We start from the raw sequence: 19,507 nt of genomic DNA on the forward strand, positions 1-19,507 counted from the left end.
ATTTTTTATCAATTGAATCCTGTATCAGCTCTTCCATTATTTTCCCCAGGATTGAAGTCAGGCTTACTGACCTATAGTTATGTGGGTCAACCTGTTTGCTCGTTTTGAATATCAGCACAACATTAGCACTCTTCCAGTTTTCTGAAATTTCCCTTGTATTTCAAGATTTATTAAAATTAATATCAGCAGGCCAGAGATCTCCTCACACAGCTCTTTCAATATTCCTGGGTGCAACTTTTCTGGATCTATTCAGTTTAAAATGTTTATATCTAGCAGATATTGTTTAATGACAGCCTTGCTTATTAATGGACTAGAAATTACTTCATCATCCTGATGTGATACAAGTACATCATTCTGCTTCTTTTCAGATACAGAATAGAAATATTTATTGAACACTTCTGCCTTGCCTGCAGACAAACAATTTTATCATCTCTATCTATTAATGGGCATATACCATTGCTATGAATTCTTTTGCTCCTAATATATTTTTAAAAACTCTTTCTTATTGTTCTTAGCACTAACCATGGATTTTTCCCTGATGTCTATAGCTTCCCTTATCAAATTTCTACTATTCATACTTCTAATTTATTTTGATTGCTATCTATTTCCCATTTTTTCCATTGTTTAAATGTTGCTTTTGCATTTCTAATTGCTGCCTTCACTTTGCCACTGTACTAGGATGGGCTTTTAGGCAAAGACAAACATGGGTCTGATGTTGTTATTGATTAGTCTTCTTGTGGAAGAGTTACCCAACATTTCAGATGAACAGGAGAAACATGAACAAAAATGAGTTTAAAAGTACAATTACAAAAAACAAAATAAATAATTTATCTGTACCTTTCATCAACTGGCAGTTCACCATTATCCTTCAACCATGTAATAGTTGGCATTAAGGTACGATCATGCTTTATAGTACACTCAAAGGAAACCTGGCCACCCTTTTGAATGATTTTATATTCAGGCTGTTTAATAATCATTGTTGGATCTGAAATTTAGAGTTGCTATTAGACATTTAAATTGTTTGAAATTCTGGGTTAAACTGTGATTAAAATGGTTTACAACAATGATTGGTTTCTTACCTTTGACTTCTAGATGGACCTCATTTTGTACCTTTCCTAATTTATTCCTTGCTACACAGGTATATGTGCCAGTACTATCCTTTTGTGCCACAGGAATTTCCAGAGTTCCATTGTCATGAAAAACATAAAGATCTCCATGCAGGATGCTCCCTTTTACTCCCTTAAACCTTTATATTAAAAATTGTATCATTATCCAATATCATGCACTAATTCAATCATATCTAGTGTTAGAAAAGCAAATTTTAGAGTACTGCATAAGAAAATACAGATGTCAAGCAAACCCATGCAGTGAAATTTAAATGGAATCGATCAGTAATTTAATTAAATGTTAAATTACATAAATAATTTAAATGTATCAATATTGTAATCAGTGCATGCTAAAAAAAAAAGAGAGCCCTATTTTATTTTTAGAAAAAGAAATATAGAATAACAAAAAACATTTAAATGATTGCTTTCAAGGAAAGTTAATGCCTCTTCAGAAGTACTTATACACAATGACTACAACTTACCATTCAATTTCAGGCACAGGTGAACCAAAAAAAGCACAATCTAGCAATGCAGGATTGTTTGCAATGATTTGATATAATTTATTAGCAGGAGTCAGAATTCTTGGTGGCTCAGCTAAAAAGACAACACAACACATTTTATTTTATTTATCTATATATAAGGCATATTTGATTACGACGATCAGGAGTAGCCTATAAAATTACACATTTACATCTCTCTCTGATGTGACTTAGGGCCTCTATCTAGCTCTGCTGCTGGTAGTCTGTAGAAGCTGTAATGCAGGGGAATCTCCCTGTTACAAGTCAATACTTCCTTCTTGTTTTTCACTGAGCAATAGTGATAAGCACTGAAGTATGTGACTTCACTGGAAGAATTCAAGTCAGAAAATGCTAAAAAAAAAAAAAAAAAAAAAAAAAGAAGCAAGGTCCACTGGGCCAAATATCATTGCCCCAGTGCAGATGACTGATTTGACCACACAATTACCAGGAGGTTCTACAACTCCTGGGTGCAAGGAAGCTGCACACTCCAGGATCTGGGGTCAGACTCTTTGGTGGAGCACCTCTCCTTTCCTCTGGAACATCTTGCAATGAAAGAGGGTCTTTCCTCAGGTCCATCCACTGAACTCTGATCTTTGGAACTAATTATTTTGGTTCCTCGTGCGGAGGCTTTACAAGGTGACCTCTTTCCAACTAGGATTTTACAGCAGGCTTAAGCTCACAGGGAGGCACTGAAGGCCATACTACTCATGGCTGGAGATACTTTCTTAGGAGAAAGTCTCCCTGACTCAAGCATAACAAGATCATCTTGCAAGAGCAGATCCTGAAACAGCGTCTTAAAATCCTTTTGGATAATTTCTGAGAAAATCTTAAAGGTGTTGCAGGCTTTAGCTGAGTGTCCTTTACCTTTTTCATGACTATCTGAAGCCCTGATTTTTATGCGGATCAAGATAATTTTTTTTAATGCAACATTAAAAAAATTAAAATGAAACATTAGTTTAAACCTAGTACTAATTAACTCTTTACAGCTATTTCTGTTGGCCTGACCTAACAGAGAAAGGGGACAAGATGCTTTCACGCCTGCTTCAGCAAAGGGGAGGGAGGAAGTTAGAGAGTGGGGTATCTATGCTCTTCATCTGTAGCGTGAGGCTCAAGGGATATGCTCACACTCTACTCAAAAAAGTTCTGTAGCTATATGGCTGAGCATCCAACCCCTTCAGTGGGGCTCTGTGGAGACCATATATGAAGGAGAAGAAAGAACTGTGTTATATAGGGGTTTGATCAGTACTCATAATCACTTGCAATATAAAAGATTTATTTTATTAACGTTTATGTTGATTTAACCAGCAATATTTTTCTGTTACTTAGCAATGCAGAAAGTCTGGATTAGATTAAACAATATCAGGAAAATTTACTAGTCATCAACTCTTAATTAAGTTACAGATGAAAAATGAAAGATTGATCTTACCCAAAACATTCACAAATGCATTTGCCAGCAAGTATCCATATTCATTAGAGGCATTGCACTGATAAACAGCACTTGATCTTTCTTGCACATCAGAGAAAATTATGGTATCACCATCTACTTTTCTGCTAGGATCTTCTGGGGCAACTATATGGGTTAAAAAAAGTGCATTTATTCTTTCTTAAATTGTTATTAAGATGACTACTATATTTGCGAAGGGAATGAAATATTATGAAAGACAGAAGAATTTCTTGATTCCATCTTCCCAGACTTCCCTTCAGTGGTTCACCACTTTATCATGACGTGATTTAGAAGGTGTCAAGTATCAGGGGGTAGCCGTGTTAGTCTGTACCCACTAAAACAAGGAGGAGTCCGGTGGCACTGTAAAGACTAACAGATTTATTTGGGCATAAGCTTTCCTGGGTAAAAAATGCACTGAAAAAGTGGGCTTTTAAAGCTTATGCCCAAATAAATCTATTAGTCTTTAAGGTGCCACCAGACTCCTTGTTGTTTTTGTGATTTAGGAAGTTATCCAGATTCTATACTTATTCAGTGCAAACTGAATACCTTCACTGTTCTTTTATGATTAATGCCAAAGGCATATGATCCATGTAATTTGAAGAGGAAAACATACAAAAATATACTGATGTATGTATGATTCAGACAAACAAAGATACAGACACAGATATGTAACGAGTGGGATAAGAAAAAACCTTCTTCTTAATGCCAAAAGAAAATTAATCTATAAAGATGGGGGAACTTTAGAATATTCTAAGAACTCAAACTGTTCCCATGTTCTGCTATTCTTAAACGTAAATATGTCTAAAAACATAAAATAAAAAAATAGCTTTCCCCATGTGAAAATTACCTCAAATGAAACTATAATAGGTCAGATGCATTACTGGGTAGGAGTTCTTTGTCAACAAGCTAGGAGCATTTATGGAAGTGGTGTTAGTGATTCAGTAGGTGGCACTCTTTCCTCTGAATGACTACTGCCAGTTCGAAACTGTTCTGTAGTGCTGCTGCATGCGATTAAACAGCTGCTGAGTTCTAGATGTGGCATGGGATGCTTTGGGATGAAATATACAAGGCTGAGTAAAAGACAGACATATCATTGAAGTTATTGGACCAAATATTGCTCAGTTATCCCTGCACAACCACAATAAATTGGGAGGAGTTGAAGGTGAAACTGAAAATAGAATCTAGCCTGTCAAATTTTGTTGCATATAAACACACCAAAATACAGTTTAACGTATTTGCAGACGTCACATTTTTGACGATATCTCCTGGGTCTGCATCCCCTGATATTATCTGTGAGTTTGAGAGCATAATTAAGCCTGCAGAACGCATTGCCAAAGATATAATTCAGACCAAGAGCTGAAGAGAAGTAAAAAAAAAGTAACCATTTATATGGATAATAAGCACATCCACTGCTAAATTAGCAAGGATTTTTTTTAAAATGCTATAAATCTTCATGCTTCAAGGCATAACCTAAATTCTAACTGAGAGGAATTAGGAATTAATTTCCCATATACGTTATTTCACAACTGCCTATTATGGGTTGTTTTCCTTGAACCTTATACTAAAACATCTGGTACTGACAACTGTGACAGACAAGATAGTGGACTAGAAATATCTCTGGTCCAGTTCTGTTTCTCAGTGTGACCCCCTTTCCTCTGCTCAAATGGCTCTCATCTCACTCTGATTCCTAGGCTTAGTTTTCACAAAGAAATTTCACCAATTTAACTAAATCATTTTCTAAATACATTTTTTCCTATCCAATTCCAGGCTCAAGAATGGTTTCCTTTCCAAGTCCAGTCCACCTCCATTCCTATTTCTGGGCCACCATCACTCTGTTGCTGGGGGGGTAATCAACTTTGCTTTGCTTCGCTTTTGTACCAAAAGTTTCTGGTCTTCTCATATTCTGTTTCAAGACCCATTCTGCCTTAATTCTGCCCATTACCTATCTTTCAACTGGCTTAACTATCTGGCTGCTTGGCTGGTCACAACATCAACACTTGCCTCTACTTCAGAGAATCCTCCTCTCTTTAGTACTACGTATGCCTGGTTCAAAACCTGTTGCCAACAGACATGCCAAACCTGCAAAAAAACCCACAGAAATTTGGCTTGTTTTTGGCTTAATTGGCTTGTGAGTTGCTTGTTGGCTAGTTTTTGACTTGTAGCTTGTTTGGCTTGTAGCTTGTTGTTTCTTTTTTTTGATCGGCTCCCGGCAAGCAGGGGCAAGGTGGGGCAAGCAGGGGAGACAGTCAGGGATGCACAGCAAGCTCACCAGAGTCCCAGACTGCACACCAGGGGGTCTAGTCACACAGAGTGTTAGGGTTCTTAGGGATTGGCTCATTTTGGCCTTGTTTTGAAATGGGATTAGCTTGATTTTTGGCTTATTGTGGAAGTCAGGGCGCTTATTTACCAAGTGAAAGTTGGCAACAGTGGTCGCCAAAACTGGCCCTACTAAAAATGTGAAGGAGCCATGCTGTTTCACATGTTCACATGCTATGTCAAAGATCTTAATTTTATGATGACATTTCATACTCACAAAGTGAAACAAATCCTTCCAACCCCTGAAATTAAATACTAAATCAAGGTCTCAATATAATCTCTGAGGGCATATTTACTGTGCTAGGCCCTGATCTTGCAAAAGAACTTTTGCAGGCACATATTTCTGCCAGTGTAGATCCCTTTTACAGGATGAAGTACTTTGAGTTGACTGGCAAAACCATATCAGTTTACTTAAAAAAAATCTTCTTCATATGGAATGTGTCTATTCTGTGTGATTGATTTAGGAATTCATGTAATCAAAGATTGACTCTACTGGAATACAATTTAGGAGTTTCTGTAATATTCATAAGACTTATGATTCTTTTACTGTGTTCATCAACAGTTAACTGACTTTGGGCAATTACCACAGACTTACAAAGATGTACCAGTAGCACATAAAAGTGATGACATTATTTTCGGAAATGGACTATTTTTTGCAAGCAACAGGAAGGATTTGCCTTCTAAGACCTGTTTTGTGACATATTTGATAATTTGTAAATGACATTGACCACTGTGGAAGGAAGCAACTGAAAATGAGCTCATTTTTACACCTTTATGATAATGATGCTATAGGTAGCATTGAAAAGCCACTTTTAATATATGTGCCATTTTCTGTTGCTTATAACTTTCTCCAACAAATTTCTTTTTGGGATGAAATTTCTCACATTAAGACTCAGTTCAAAAGTTAACTTGTGTGGGGAAGGTGTGGTGAGGTGAGGGGAGGCGGGTTGTCAAAATTCCATTCAGCTGTGTTTGAGATGTCAGTGTATGGAAAGAACAGTCAAATCTGACTGCTTTTTGCAGCCCTATCTAAAAGCTGGCTACTTTTTAGAACTTCAGTGAATCTATGGACTTAAGCCCCAATCCTGCAATCTGATCCATGTGGACAGACCCCTGACCTCAAGCAGAGCTCAGCTGACTCTGTGCATACGGAACCTGCCCATGTAGATGATCAGAGTGCAGAATCATGACTTTTGTTCAGAACATGGATTATTGGCATGTTAGACAAAATTTGAGTTAGAAACATTGATAGCAAAAGCAGCAGGAAGCTGCACATTGTTTAAACACAGTGTGCAACTTTCTGCTAAAGGAATGATCAGGACTTGCTCAAGGAATTCTGTTGCTCTAGACAAACTTGTAAATATCTGTCCCCGACAAGCCTACATTTGGTTCCACAACGTTACTGAAACCCTAATCCTGAAAATACTTACACACGTGATTACGTATTTGCAGAACTGAGACCTGAATACTTTGCCACTCCCAATATTTGCAACACCCTTAGGTGCACATTTGCTTTCTGTATGTTGAATCAGCTTTCTATGTGCTTCTCCAAATATGCAAATAAATACAGCATGTTCAAATACAAAGAAAGCTATATACTACGTCAGACACTCCCTTCATCTTAGCTAGTCATTCCGCACCATAACTCTCCCCTATGTTGATCTGAATCTATCATCATCATCATTAGACTGCACATCCAGTTCTAGTTTTGCATGATATCCCCCACTGGATAGCACTGGACATTTCTTACAATAATATATTTATTTGATTGGACTTAGTAGCACCATTCTATTTTCTTGTAAAAAAAGTAAATGCAACATTATAGATACAACTGATTAAAAGCAACATTATGGTTAGACTTGGGTGAAAAATGGAAAAAAAATTCCACAGAATTGTTTTTGCCATTTCTCATTGAAATTTCTAACTTTTCTGATGAGATGTATTTACTCTTTAGATTGTATACGTACAAAATTCAGGAAGTTCAAATTTATGATTCTCAGAGCAACAGTTAGTTGAGTACATTGCGTATAAACATAGATAGCTAGCAGTCAAAAGAAGAAAAGAAGAAAAATGTACCCTGATTACCAAGAAAAAATCCCTAACAATAAAATATTAGGGCCTGAACAAAAGCCCACTGAAGTTAATTGAAGTCTGTCCACTGATTTCAATGGGCTTTGGATCAGGCCCTAAAATGCTGTTGAATAGTCTTGCCAAGGAAAGGGGGGAAGTTACATTGCCTGACATGTTTAACATTCGACTAGTCAAACATGTAATAGATGTCCATTAGAGAATAACCCCAAGAATGGAGATGGGCTGGATGGCCTAAGATGTATTTTTCCATCTCTGGTTTCTATGAATTTATGATGTATTAATTATTATTATTATTATTATTATTACTATGATAATGGTCAAGCCGTTGAGTGTTCCTAGAATCACTGACTTCCTCAAATTATTTCCATGTCTGAAATGAAGAAGCCACCAAATATTAATGTCACAGAACAGCCGGTATTAAATGTTCTCAGCTATGTTTATTTAAACTGTTAGACCCACAGGGCAGGGACCGTGTCTTTATTTGCCCATAAAGTGCAATGCAGACCCAGGATACTACACAACTTATTCTCAGAAATATGCTACTTGGAACACAACCATATTTTGTAAGGTAGGCTGTTAACTGTGTTTCTGTTTGATAGTGAAGGTGATAACAAGTATGTTGATGACATGCTCAGATGCTGTGTGGCAGACTCCCTTGAACTAAAAGCTAACCCAATATACTAGAAAGGAAATAAACACAGTAACCAGGCTGCTTTTTCACATACCATTGACAAAACGTACACCTTGTCGTTCTGCTCATCTTGGAGCGTAATCTTACTTCGATCAATAAGATGTCATAAAAAACACACAGTAAAAGTGGAGAAGAATTTCTCTTTGGGATGGAATAGCAACATTAATTACTCTAATTGCCTTTAGATGCCAATATCTTCTTTAACACAGTACACTTATGAATCAAGAGCAATAATTTCTTCCATGCTTTTAAAGCGAGCAGGTATGATTTCTGATAAACCTTTCAGAAAGAAATTTTTATTTTTTCCACCCCCCAAATGAAGGCCAATAAGATAGTGTTGGGACACATAATAGTGTACTTATACTCGATGCTTGGTGCTATCAGCGCAACAGAAGGAAATGTCGTTCAACTGTGATAATTCACAATCTCTTGTTCATCTTTTTTAAAAAGCTGTTATGGTATCATTTTGCAACAGGGTAGAAAATTAATCATTCAAAGAAACAAATACTTGATATGAATGTTGACACTGAACATATTTCACCATAACTGTAGAGCCCAGATTGTCAAAAATATTTCTCATAGATTATGCACATTTTGCAGTGAATGTAAACACTATGGCGCATGTCAATCATAGCTCTTATATATGTGATCCCTAGCAGATGGTGCTAAAGACCAACTTCAGAGATAACTAAAACATGAGCAATATTCTGAAGACACAGTAGATCCTGTTGTTGTTTCTGATGAGATAATATAATAATGATAAGCAGTCTTTCTTATTGACATAAATTGAAATACTTGGCCCTTGTCTAGCCTTCATGCAGAATGCTGTTAGTCCTCATGTAGGGTTTGCAAATTTTGGAATGACCAAAGTATCATCTGTCTTACAGCCAATAATGCTAAAAGTAATGCTATTTATTTCATCCTACATGCCTCTTCCTCCAGAGGATCACATTCATAACCAATATGTAAAAGTTGTGATCATATCCATTACTTGTCAGTCATTTCCCTAGTTAAAGTTATAAATGTATGATCCAGTATTGCTGAAGGGAGCTGAAACCATAACAGTCAAATAAGATCATAGTTAATTATTTGCATAGTTGTGGTGACACTATGCCTTTTATTAGCTATAGTTGATAGAATGGGGACAAGACAGTAAATATAAAATAAAGGACAGTGTAAGAGAAGAATGTCCTAGTGCTTATTAGATTTAAGTAAATTCTGTTGGTAACTGGCTGAATCAAGATGGCATCATAACCGGAATAATCCATATCTTTGTGACCTCCACGTTTCTCACATGCTCTACCTGAAACTAATCTTGAAGAACATCCAAAAGCTACAGCTAGTGCTGGATATGGCTGTTCTCCTGCATATAGGTTTTAGCTGCAATGAACATGTTACACTTATATTATGTAAAGACTGTACTTGTGATTCAAGACACGACACAGGTGTATGATGGGGTATCCACCCCACATAAGGCCTGAAAGGGTCAAGGTGGCCAGGTAGGCCAATTAGCTGCCTAGGCTACACCTGGAGAAGCCAGGGAGATGGGATTAATTAGACCTGAGGTTCAGCTGGACAGGAAGAGGAGGGGCCTGTATAAAGCCCAGGATCCGAGAGCACAAAGGGATGGCAGGGAGATAGTCTGCCGTCACTTCCTGGGAGAAGAGGGTGTGTTTGGGGCTATAGAGATAGGAAGCCTACAGTTACTCCCTGGTTGGAGGGACTTTGGGCTGGTAAACCAGAGAGGTGGGAGAGCCAGAAAGGTGGGAAAGGCTCAGGGGAAATGCAACAAGGTATGAGATAGGGCAGACCCTGGCTGCTGATGAAAGGGCACTGAGCTAGAACCTGGAGTAGAACAAAGGCCTGGGTTCCCCTGCAGGCCCCTGGGGAAGTAGCGTGGACCAGGCAGCAGAGAGTGGACTGCCTGGGACAGCTTGTCTTGGAAGACTTTGATACCCTGGAAGGGGAGGACCTCAGTGATTTGGCCAGAGGGCTGAGTCACTAAGAGGAAGCTGCAACTCCTGGAATGAGAGACGCCAGAGGTTGGGAGATAATGACGGGTGAAGAGACGGACAGAGGAGGGCACAGCACCTGGAAGGAGCTAATCCCCAGAGCCACCAGGAGGAGGTGTCACCTGCAATGAGTGGACTCGTGACATTGTGGTGGAGAATGCGGACAGGCGATTACTCCTTATAAAAGGGGAGTGTAAGAGATTATGGTGGTCCATGAGGGACAGTATAAGGTGGTCACCCCTGATACAAGAGGAGTGTGGAAGGCAATAACAGAAAAAAGGGAAAGAGAAAATGAAGTCACAGTAGGTGGAAGCCTTTTTTGCTGAAGGCACTTACACGCTCCCAGCCTGGACTCCAGAGTCTTCGCCCCTGCAGATGGGGACTGACAAACAGCCAGAACGGATCCAGATCCTGCTGAAGTATGAGCAGAGACAGTGGGAGGCACATTGGTACCTGCAAAACTATTTGACACAGCTGGCTCAACAGCACTGTATTTATTTAAGCTCATGCCGGAAGAAATTAGCAGAGGCTGCAGAGAGTGGAAAAGAGGTACTAGGGCCAGGAGGGCAGAAGCCTGGCCAAAGGAGTGTTATGCCTCCAGGTGAAGGGGACACCTGAAAAAGAGAGTGCCCCTACCTGTATGGGGGAGAGAAGCCTCACCCAGAATGCAGAAAAACAAGAAACCCCCAAAGAGTCCAACCTGTGTGGAGAACAGGAAAGGGAGGGGCATGTTTTGCCTGCGGTCAGCAGGGGCACCTAAGGAGGACATATATGAGTTGTAAGGTGAAGGTGAGCCCAAGAGAGGGGACTAGACAAGAGAAGGCCAAAGCATGGCCGGCTGACAAGGCACAGAAAAAGGTTTGGTTTGGGTTCAACAAGATCGGCTATATAAGAAGGCACTGCCCTCTTAAGAAAGGATGGGGTAGTAAACAGGATAGCATGGACCCGAATGAGATAGGAAAAAAGGGATCAGAAGATAAAATGTTTGGGATGGAGAAGGCCCAAATAGACACAGGAACGAACACAGAAGTGAAGGAGGCTATGATGGGAACTCAGACCCTGAGGGAAAGGGAGCTGGGGGATTCTGTGCAGCAAGTAAAGATGCTGCAGGAGAAATTAGGAGCAGCCAAGCATGCCTTAAAAGAAGCTGTAGAAGATTTAGAATCGCAGTGAAGTGAGTATCAGGACACCATCGAGGAGAAAGGCAGATTGCTCCTCATGGTGGGGGACCTTGAGCAAGAGATGGATGACTTATGGGCCCAGTTATGGCAGATGTCAGGCAGGAGACACCCATGTCTTCCAGGGATGCAATCTTGAGGAGGAGTGTTTGTGATGGGGTGTCCACCCCACACAAACCCTGTATAAAGCCCAGGATCTAAGAGCAAAAATGAACTGCAGGGAGGTAGTCTGCAGCCACTTCCTGGGAGAAGGGAGGTGTGTTTGGCCTATAGAGAGTAGCCTGCAGTTACTCCCTAGGAGGAGGGAGTTTGGGCTTGTAAACCAGAGATCGGGGAGAATGAGAAAGGCAGGAAAGGCTCACGGAAAATGCTACAAGGTATGGGGTAGGCACACCTTGGTTGCTGATGAGAGTTGCAGGCCCAGGTTCTCCTACTAGCCACTGGGGAGGTGGCATGGACCAGACAGCAGAGAGTGGACTGCCTGGGATAGTTTGCCTTGGAGGACTTTGATACCCCAGAACGGGAGGACCAGAGTGACCTGGCCGGAGGGCAAGTCACAAAGAGAAAGCTGCAGCTCCTGGAATGAGATGGTCCTCTCTCACCCTGTGGCCTATATGTGAAAAGACAGCCAGAGGTCTCTTCACACATAGGCCGCAGGGTGAGAGAGGACAATCTCCAAGGCAAACCATAGCTGGAAGGAGCTAATCCCCAAAGCCACCAGGGGCAGGTGCCACCTGCCAGGAGTGAGCCCTGTGACAACGTATAATTCACTCTACATAGTTTTGGGCCTGGAAACTTGAAAGGCTGCCTCTTTTCTACATGCTATCCCAAGGTTTAAGACTGATGGTTCTGAGTAATGGTGCCTAGATTTAAATGTCTAGGGGCTGATGGTTGAGGGCCCTGAGTGTTCTCCATTCTCCATCATAACCAAAATCTGTAGCTCCTCAGGGCTTTGTGCAGATCTACTTTCTCAGACCTTTGAGCAAAGTGGCTAAATGTCACATTATGTATTTACACTATTTTATGGGACTAGAGTCTTTCTGGTGGGTTTAGTCAAGGTGTTGTTTTAATTACATATGTTCTGTGGGGAAAAACTAGGAGAGAAAAGCTGGGACTCTTGGCCTGCAGTTGGATTGTGTACTTTGGAGGAGTAGGGGAAGTGTTAAAGGTAACTAAGCAGGACTTGGAGAAGTTCTGAGCTGGGCAGTGGAAGGGCCAGGTTTGCAGGGTTGAGCGAAGGGAGTAAAGAAGTCATTTGGTCAATGAGGGTGTGGGTGAACTGGTAGTTGGTGTGCGTGGTGGTGAAGACAGTAGCTGAGAGGTGATTTGGTATGAGCTAGATTGGAGGGGCAGAAGTTGGGACTCGGAAAGAACAACGAGGGGACACAATGTTAAGAAGAATGAATACTGTTTTCTCTCATCTTGCCCTTTACTGTAAGCCAGCACAATTTTTCATTCTCCAAGAGAGAGAGGACAGAAGACGGAAGAGAGTGCCCCTTTATCTTCTCCTTTCTTCCTCCACCAACCCTTCCTTATTTGCCTGAAAACCAGCTGCCTGAGACCTCCCTAACTGGTACTCCAGGTTCTCACTCTGAAAATAGGGTCAACCTACAGGGAATGGTAGGAGGTGGAGGCTATAGGGTGACAGATTGTTACTTGCAGCCACACCACGTATTTTGGGCACCAGCAACCACTGTCCATTGGGTACACTGTATGCACTAAATAAAACCCAGCTTCAATGGATTTCATCCATGCTATATTCATTAGGCCAGATCCTGGCCCATCTGCACAACTCCAGCAGGAATGATGGCTGGAGTGGTGAGTGCATGCTGGCACTGATAGCCCATCTCATTCTCTTATGGGACTGGTCTCCTCCAGAATATCAGAGCCCAGTAGCCTCCATCCTACACTCATTTGGCTGGGACCAGCAGAGTGCATGTGTGTGTGTAAAAATTCAGGGAAAACAATAAGAACTAAGAATTTTCCTAACCAAGGATTATGAAACATTCTCATGAACAGACATCAAAGGGTTATCCTTTCTGTCTTCAATTCAATGTATTATGTGATTACAAAGAGAGACTGAATAAAAATATCACTTTAATGTGAAAAATGATATAAACATGTAAAGAACATATCAAGTGAAGATCATCAGTTTCTTTCAGTATACTTTGTCCTCTAATTTTGAAATGTGTGTGTTTAATATTTAATAGCTCAGCCTGTACTATAAACCACTGCACCAATAAATTAGTCTTTTGTGCAGTATCACAAGTACCTTTCTAAAGTCCAATTATGTCAGTGGTTCCCCTTCCAATTAATTTGGATAATTACTTCCTTAAAAGTTCAGGCACTTTATGCAAGCTTTCCCTTTTGTAAACCCATGTTGAACATTTAAACCATAAAACACTAAAGATTGTGCAGAAGTATGAATAATGCAGAACTCAAGTGTTAATTGAAGCACAAGGCAAAGCAGAGTCAGGGTCTGAACTGGACACCCTTACTCATGCGAGTTATCGTAATTGACCTCACCTGGACCACTCATATAAAGATTACTCATGTGAGTAAGGATTGCAAGATTAGGCCCTTATCATTTCAGCAAATTACTGTAATTATAAAATTGTTTTCCTTTTAAAAATGTGATAATTAACTAAAAATGAACTAAAATTTATTTCTTTTAAAAAAGATGTTTACACCAGGTAACAGACTCTGGTGGCGGGGGGGGGGGAGGGTGATTATTTTAGCCACTACTCTTTTTTAATTAATTTTTTAAGTGCCCACTATTTTCCCCCTTTTTTGCATGATGTTGCCTTTCAACTTTCTCCCTCTCCCTCTCCCCCATCTCTCTCCTTGATGTTAGGACCTTTCCTTTAACTGAAACATGGGTGAGTGGCTTTCTCTTCAACACTGCCCCATCCCTTGTCTGACTATAATAGGAAAACAAAACCGGAAGCATTAAGCATCTCCCAGATGTGTTTTCCAATAGAAAACTAAAAGTATTGCAAACAGATTATTGGGCCACAGGAGGTGCATTGTGGGATCTCTGGTGACAGAAGGTCTTTGAAATTCAAACATAGCAGTTTTGCTTTGAAATGGTGCCACGGGTGTAGCTCTCCCAGCACTGCCCTGCAGCCCAACCAGCTGCTTTAGTTTCATCATTTTACAATGATACATTAAAAATTCAACTTGAAGCAAGTGGAACCCCGCTCACATGAGTATTTTCTATGCCAAGTGAAAAAGAGGGCATGGTGCATTTGCAAATCCCACAGACTGGCTTCAGCTATTTTAAACTGGAACATTTTCCTTTTAGAAGCTGCAGAATTCATAAGTATAGCACTCTGTCACTTGCCTCCCTTTATCTCCTGCACTCCCTCAGATGCCCTGTCATTTAGTTACACTTTGCACTGCAGCAGTCAGCTAAACTCCCAGTTAAATATTTGCAGCTGCTAAGGAAAGAGGGATGGTGGAGGGGGGACAGAACCCTGCTAAGGAGTGAGAGAGATCTTGAACTTCCAAAGATATCAGTGACACGTCAGTATGCAATAGAGGTGGATCCTGATTACCAGAGGAGGAAGACTGGAATAATCAAGAAGGATAGAAGAGAGAGTTGAACAACTGGGTGAGAGTGGAGTCTGCAGTGGGAGGGGCCAGATGAATTGTAAGGGCTGACAGGACAAAAAAATCTACATAAATATAGGGCAGAAAAGGAAACGAAACAGCAGGAGAAAGTAAAGGAAGAAAATTATGAAATGGGTATAAAAATGTATTTGTTATTTTATCAGCTGTCGACCTATTTGAGTGTATCAAGCACACTTATGAACACTTTGAGATTTACCATTTAACCTCAAGGTTATGTGACTGAGTAAGCCATCATGACCCAGCATTTTAAAACCTATGTTACAATCTTAATCAAATCATATTTATCTAGGTGTCCCACACCACTTCCCTGGTGAGTTTTTCTACCTTCCCTCACGCAGATGTCTGGCTTACAGCATTATCCCTCAACTTCTCCTGATAGTCTCCATTTTAGTCACATTATTAGCTGTTTTCCTCAGACCAGCTGTCTCTCTTCATTTTCCAAGAGGTTTCACACCTATCTGGTAAGGTTTTACTTTTCTCTTTTGCAACTTTCTGGGATGGACTCTGACTCCTGGAAGCCCTGCTGACTCTTTCACTGATCTTTACTTGAACTACTTCTTACCTTTTTTTAACTTCTTCAGCAATGTCCCTTTCATACTACACTTTCAAATCTTTAAAGTGCCAGCACAAGACGGCAGAATTTCAGAACACTATCATCATTTCTGACAAAGCAGCTGGTTAGGTTGTCTGGCTTTATCTTAAGTGTTACATTGGGAGAGATGAGGAAAAAGGGTGAAGGACCAGCAGTGATTATATGATATAATATAAGCTGAATATAAGAAGAATTGACAACATACTGCAATATTGGTGTGCAAGTCTTCCTCAAGAACGGATGTGATATAGGTAGTAGTTATCCTGCATCCGTCATATTGTGCTGCCAGTCACAACACTGCTAACAAATGAGTGACTGGGGCATCAATGCACAGAGCTTTTCTTATCCACATACACAGAATCAGGGGTTTCATTGCCTTAGGGGTTCATCTCCTCTGACACCTACTTGCCACAAGCTGATTTCCAGACAGCTGCTGATTCATTCACACAGCCTTTGACTGCTGAGAGCTGGAAGGCTAGTACATATTCCAAATTCTAACCCCTATAGAGGTGCGTAATACAACCACAGAGGTTTATTTCTGACCTCCTACCCTCTTTTTAGTTCTTACACAGAACCAACTTTCCTGTGGGGATGCAACTGAGTAGATATGATTCTTAAGAGATCTAATACATATTGCAATGGCAATACGATTAGCAATTCTATCCCTCTGATATCTCCAGTCAGTGGAACACATCACAGCCTCATTACTAAGACCTCATCTCCATGCGTATTACACTAGCAGACAGCGGAACAGGATACTGAGTTGCCCACTTCAAAACAGTAATATTTGGAAGCTTCAGCACATTGGGGCACATTAGAGGTAATTTCTGCTGTTTCATCTTCATGCACAGTAGCATTTTTCTTTCATGACATATGCATTTATTATTCAATGTCAGGAAAAACATCCTTAAATATGGAATAAGTATTCATATGTGAACAAGTTTCATATCCCTTATGTGTCCCTAATCTTTATTGGTTTGTGTTTTTATTCATCCTCCATTAAGATTATTAAAAGTCTTACTTGCTATAGGCACACCATTTGTTAGCCAGCTAATATTAGGTTTGGGGTTGCCATTAGCTCTGCAGATCAGGGTTCCATCCTCTCCAGGAGACAACACAAGGTTTCTAGGTGCTGTGATCCAGTATGGAGCAGCTTTGGTCAGGAAAGAAAACACAACAATCATTAATGTTACAGGTCTCCTTTCACAAGGTCATACAGCCCAGTAGCTATAACTGGCAAAAATGCTGATTTTTATATCTGAATAATTTACAGGTAAAATCATGTTTTGATTAGCTCAGGTTACAAGTGACACAAGCCATTAGGCTGTCAAATAGATGGACAATAAATCATAAAGCATGCATAGCTGTCTGCATCAAAATTTTCAAGTAAACAAAATGTGATTCTTAACTGAATTTAAGTAAATTCGATTAATACACATCAATAGCTTTAATCCTAATCTGTATTTCTAAAGACAGCAAAAGATAACAGACTCTGGCTTCTGTAAAAGGATTAATACAGTAGCCTTTCTAATAACTCTTGAGGCATCCCTGGTCCTCAGGCTATCCATAGAAGAGGAAGAGAGGGACTGATAATAGGGGAAGAGTAAGTTCGAGTGACTCAGGCAGGTAGGGGAGGAGAAACAGATTTAGGGTGAAAACCTGGCCCCACTGAATCAATGGAAAAACTCCAGTGATTTTAATGGGGTTGGCTGAGAGAGAGAGAGAGAGAGAGAGAGAAAGAAAGAAAGAAAGAAAGAAAGAAAGAAAGAAAGAAAGAAAGAAAGACAAGAGATGATTTCTTTATAAGAAAAATAACTTATGTGTGCCTATCGGCAGATCCTTTGCAGTAAGTCTATGCAAACAGCATATTTTTTCACATTTTTGTATAAAAATAAATAAATAATGCATTTGTATTCGTGGACACAGGTGCATGGAAAATTTATCTTTTTATTTTTTAAAAAGGAAGTGGTTGATACCCACAGAACCATCTTGAACCAAACAAAGTCAACATCAATGTAAACTGGTATCAAGAGTTGTTAACAAACACTAGCAGGTTACTTAAAAGAAGTGACTGATTTGCCAGGTGAGGAATAATCAACTATCATTAGCTAATTCAAACAAAAGCCATCAGGCAAACTTCAAATACCAATATATTTGAAGTGTCTTTAATCCCAGTGCTGTAATACCACTGGACAGATAAAACCTAGTAAAAATTAGTTCGGTAGAACCAGAAGGGGATACGAAAAAAGAAAGAGGGAAGATGGGAAGGGCTGATAAGGGAAAAGAGAATAAGAATTGGGATGGGAGGCAGAGGAGGATGAAGAGAAGGAAAAGACCGGGGTGAAAGTGAGCTGGTAGGGGCTGGTACTGTGTACCGGTAAGAACCCGCACCGGCCCATACCCAGCCCACAGTAAAGTCCCTGCCCCTTTTGCCACCGACGGGGCAGGGGGAAGGGACAGGATATTAAAGTGCTGCCGTGGCAGCGCTTTAAGGAGGGTCCTTTGCTGCGGCAGCACTTTAACACTGATGCACTCCCTCCCCCCCCCCCGTCGGCGGGGCTGCCGACTGGGGGGGCGCAGCAACGTTAAAGTACTGCTGTGGCAAAGGACCCTGCAGCGCTTTAATGTCCCTGCCCCTTTTGTGCCCCCCCTGGCCGCTGACGGGGGGGGGAGGGGAGAAGGGAGCAGCTACCCTGGGGCCGGTAATTTAAAAGGGGCTGGGGCTCCGGATGCCGCTGCTGCGATAGTAGCAGCGGCGTCCGGAGCCCCGGGCCCTTTAACTCAACACGGGAGCCCCGGGCAGCGCAGGCCAGGCAGTCTGGAAGGGCTGGCTGGGGGATGCTGACCCATCAGCCCTGCCCCTTCCACCTGAGGCCCCATCCCTTCCGGGGGCCAAAGCTGCCCCGGCCCCGTACCGGTAAGCGTCCTCAGTTACTTTCACCCCTGGAAAAGAGAGAAAGGAAGAGAGAAGGACGGGGAGCAGCAGAAGGGAAAGGAGCAGCAGAGAAAGTGGGGGAGCAGTCTCTTATGACACTGAAAGAAAGTCTAGACCAAATTCACCATAGGTACCAGTTAGTATTGCATTAATGGAATTCTTTCTAAGGCAGGGCTTCTCAAACTGGGGGTCATGACCCCTTAGGGGGTCGCGAGCTGTCAGCCTCCACCCCAAACCCCGCTTTGCATCCAGTATTTATAATGGTGTTAAATATATTAAAAAATGTTTTTAATTTATAAGGGGGCTTGCTATTTGAAAGGGGTCACCAGTACAAAAGTTTGAGAACCAGTGTTCTAAGTGATAGCTTCAAGTTAGCACCACAGAGCTGTTTGGCAAAAAACCACCACCACATACTAACATGAGGCCATCATAAAAATTAGACTAGACATGGTAAAGTCTGTCTTGTGGGAAACCTTAGTCGATTTAATGACTGTTTTACTCAGTTCATTTTACATTTATCATTCATCCTTGTAAATACGATTTACTGAAATATATTTTCCTGATAAAACATATTACTATATAACCTTGCATTGGGATGCTGACATTGTAAAATTTGGGGTTATTTTAGCATTACCTTTGACAGTTACTGTAATGGTATGGTGAGTGGAACCTAATGGATTTCTTGCTACACATTTGTATTTTCCAGAATCAGCTTCAGAAACCTCTACGATCTTGAGAGTTTTCTTAAAGTTTTCAAAAAATGTTCTGTTGATGGGCAGTTCTCCTCCTTCTTTAATCCAGCGGATAACTGGTGTGGGTCTGCAGAAAGAAAAACACAGATGAGATTAAAGAGCTGGGGTAAAAGCGAGGTTAAGAGTTCAATCCATTACTTTTTCATGTTTGTATTGTGAAGATAATTATTGTACTGAGAACTTCAACCCAGGTTTTTGGGGATAACCAACAAATGTGGAAAATGTTCCAGCATTACTCT

The 19,507-nt window shown here is 40.7% G+C and overlaps 1 protein-coding gene across 35 annotated transcripts in view; it reads right to left on the reverse strand.

The window, feature by feature from the left end:
• NRCAM (neuronal cell adhesion molecule) overlaps positions 1 to 19,507 on the reverse strand; it is a 290,661-nt gene that overhangs the window by 63,722 nt on the left and 207,432 nt on the right. For all 35 annotated transcript variants that reach the window (XR_012637593.1, XR_012637594.1, XR_012637595.1 and 32 more), the window contains 6 exons: positions 19,151 to 19,335; positions 16,603 to 16,734; positions 3,051 to 3,194; positions 1,589 to 1,700; positions 1,080 to 1,246; positions 838 to 985 (listed from right to left, as the gene is read on the reverse strand). Coding sequence is in view for 32 of the 35 variants with exons in the window: in XM_074942232.1 (XP_074798333.1) it covers positions 838 to 985; positions 1,080 to 1,246; positions 1,589 to 1,700; positions 3,051 to 3,194; positions 16,603 to 16,734; positions 19,151 to 19,335 (888 nt within the window). In the remaining 3 variants the exon portion in view is untranslated. The remainder of the gene's footprint in view (positions 1 to 837; positions 986 to 1,079; positions 1,247 to 1,588; positions 1,701 to 3,050; positions 3,195 to 16,602; positions 16,735 to 19,150; positions 19,336 to 19,507) is intronic.

The sequence above is a fragment of the Natator depressus genome, chromosome 1 (assembly GCF_965152275.1).
Source record: "Natator depressus isolate rNatDep1 chromosome 1, rNatDep2.hap1, whole genome shotgun sequence".
In the NCBI taxonomy this organism is placed as follows: Eukaryota; Metazoa; Chordata; order Testudines; family Cheloniidae; genus Natator; species Natator depressus.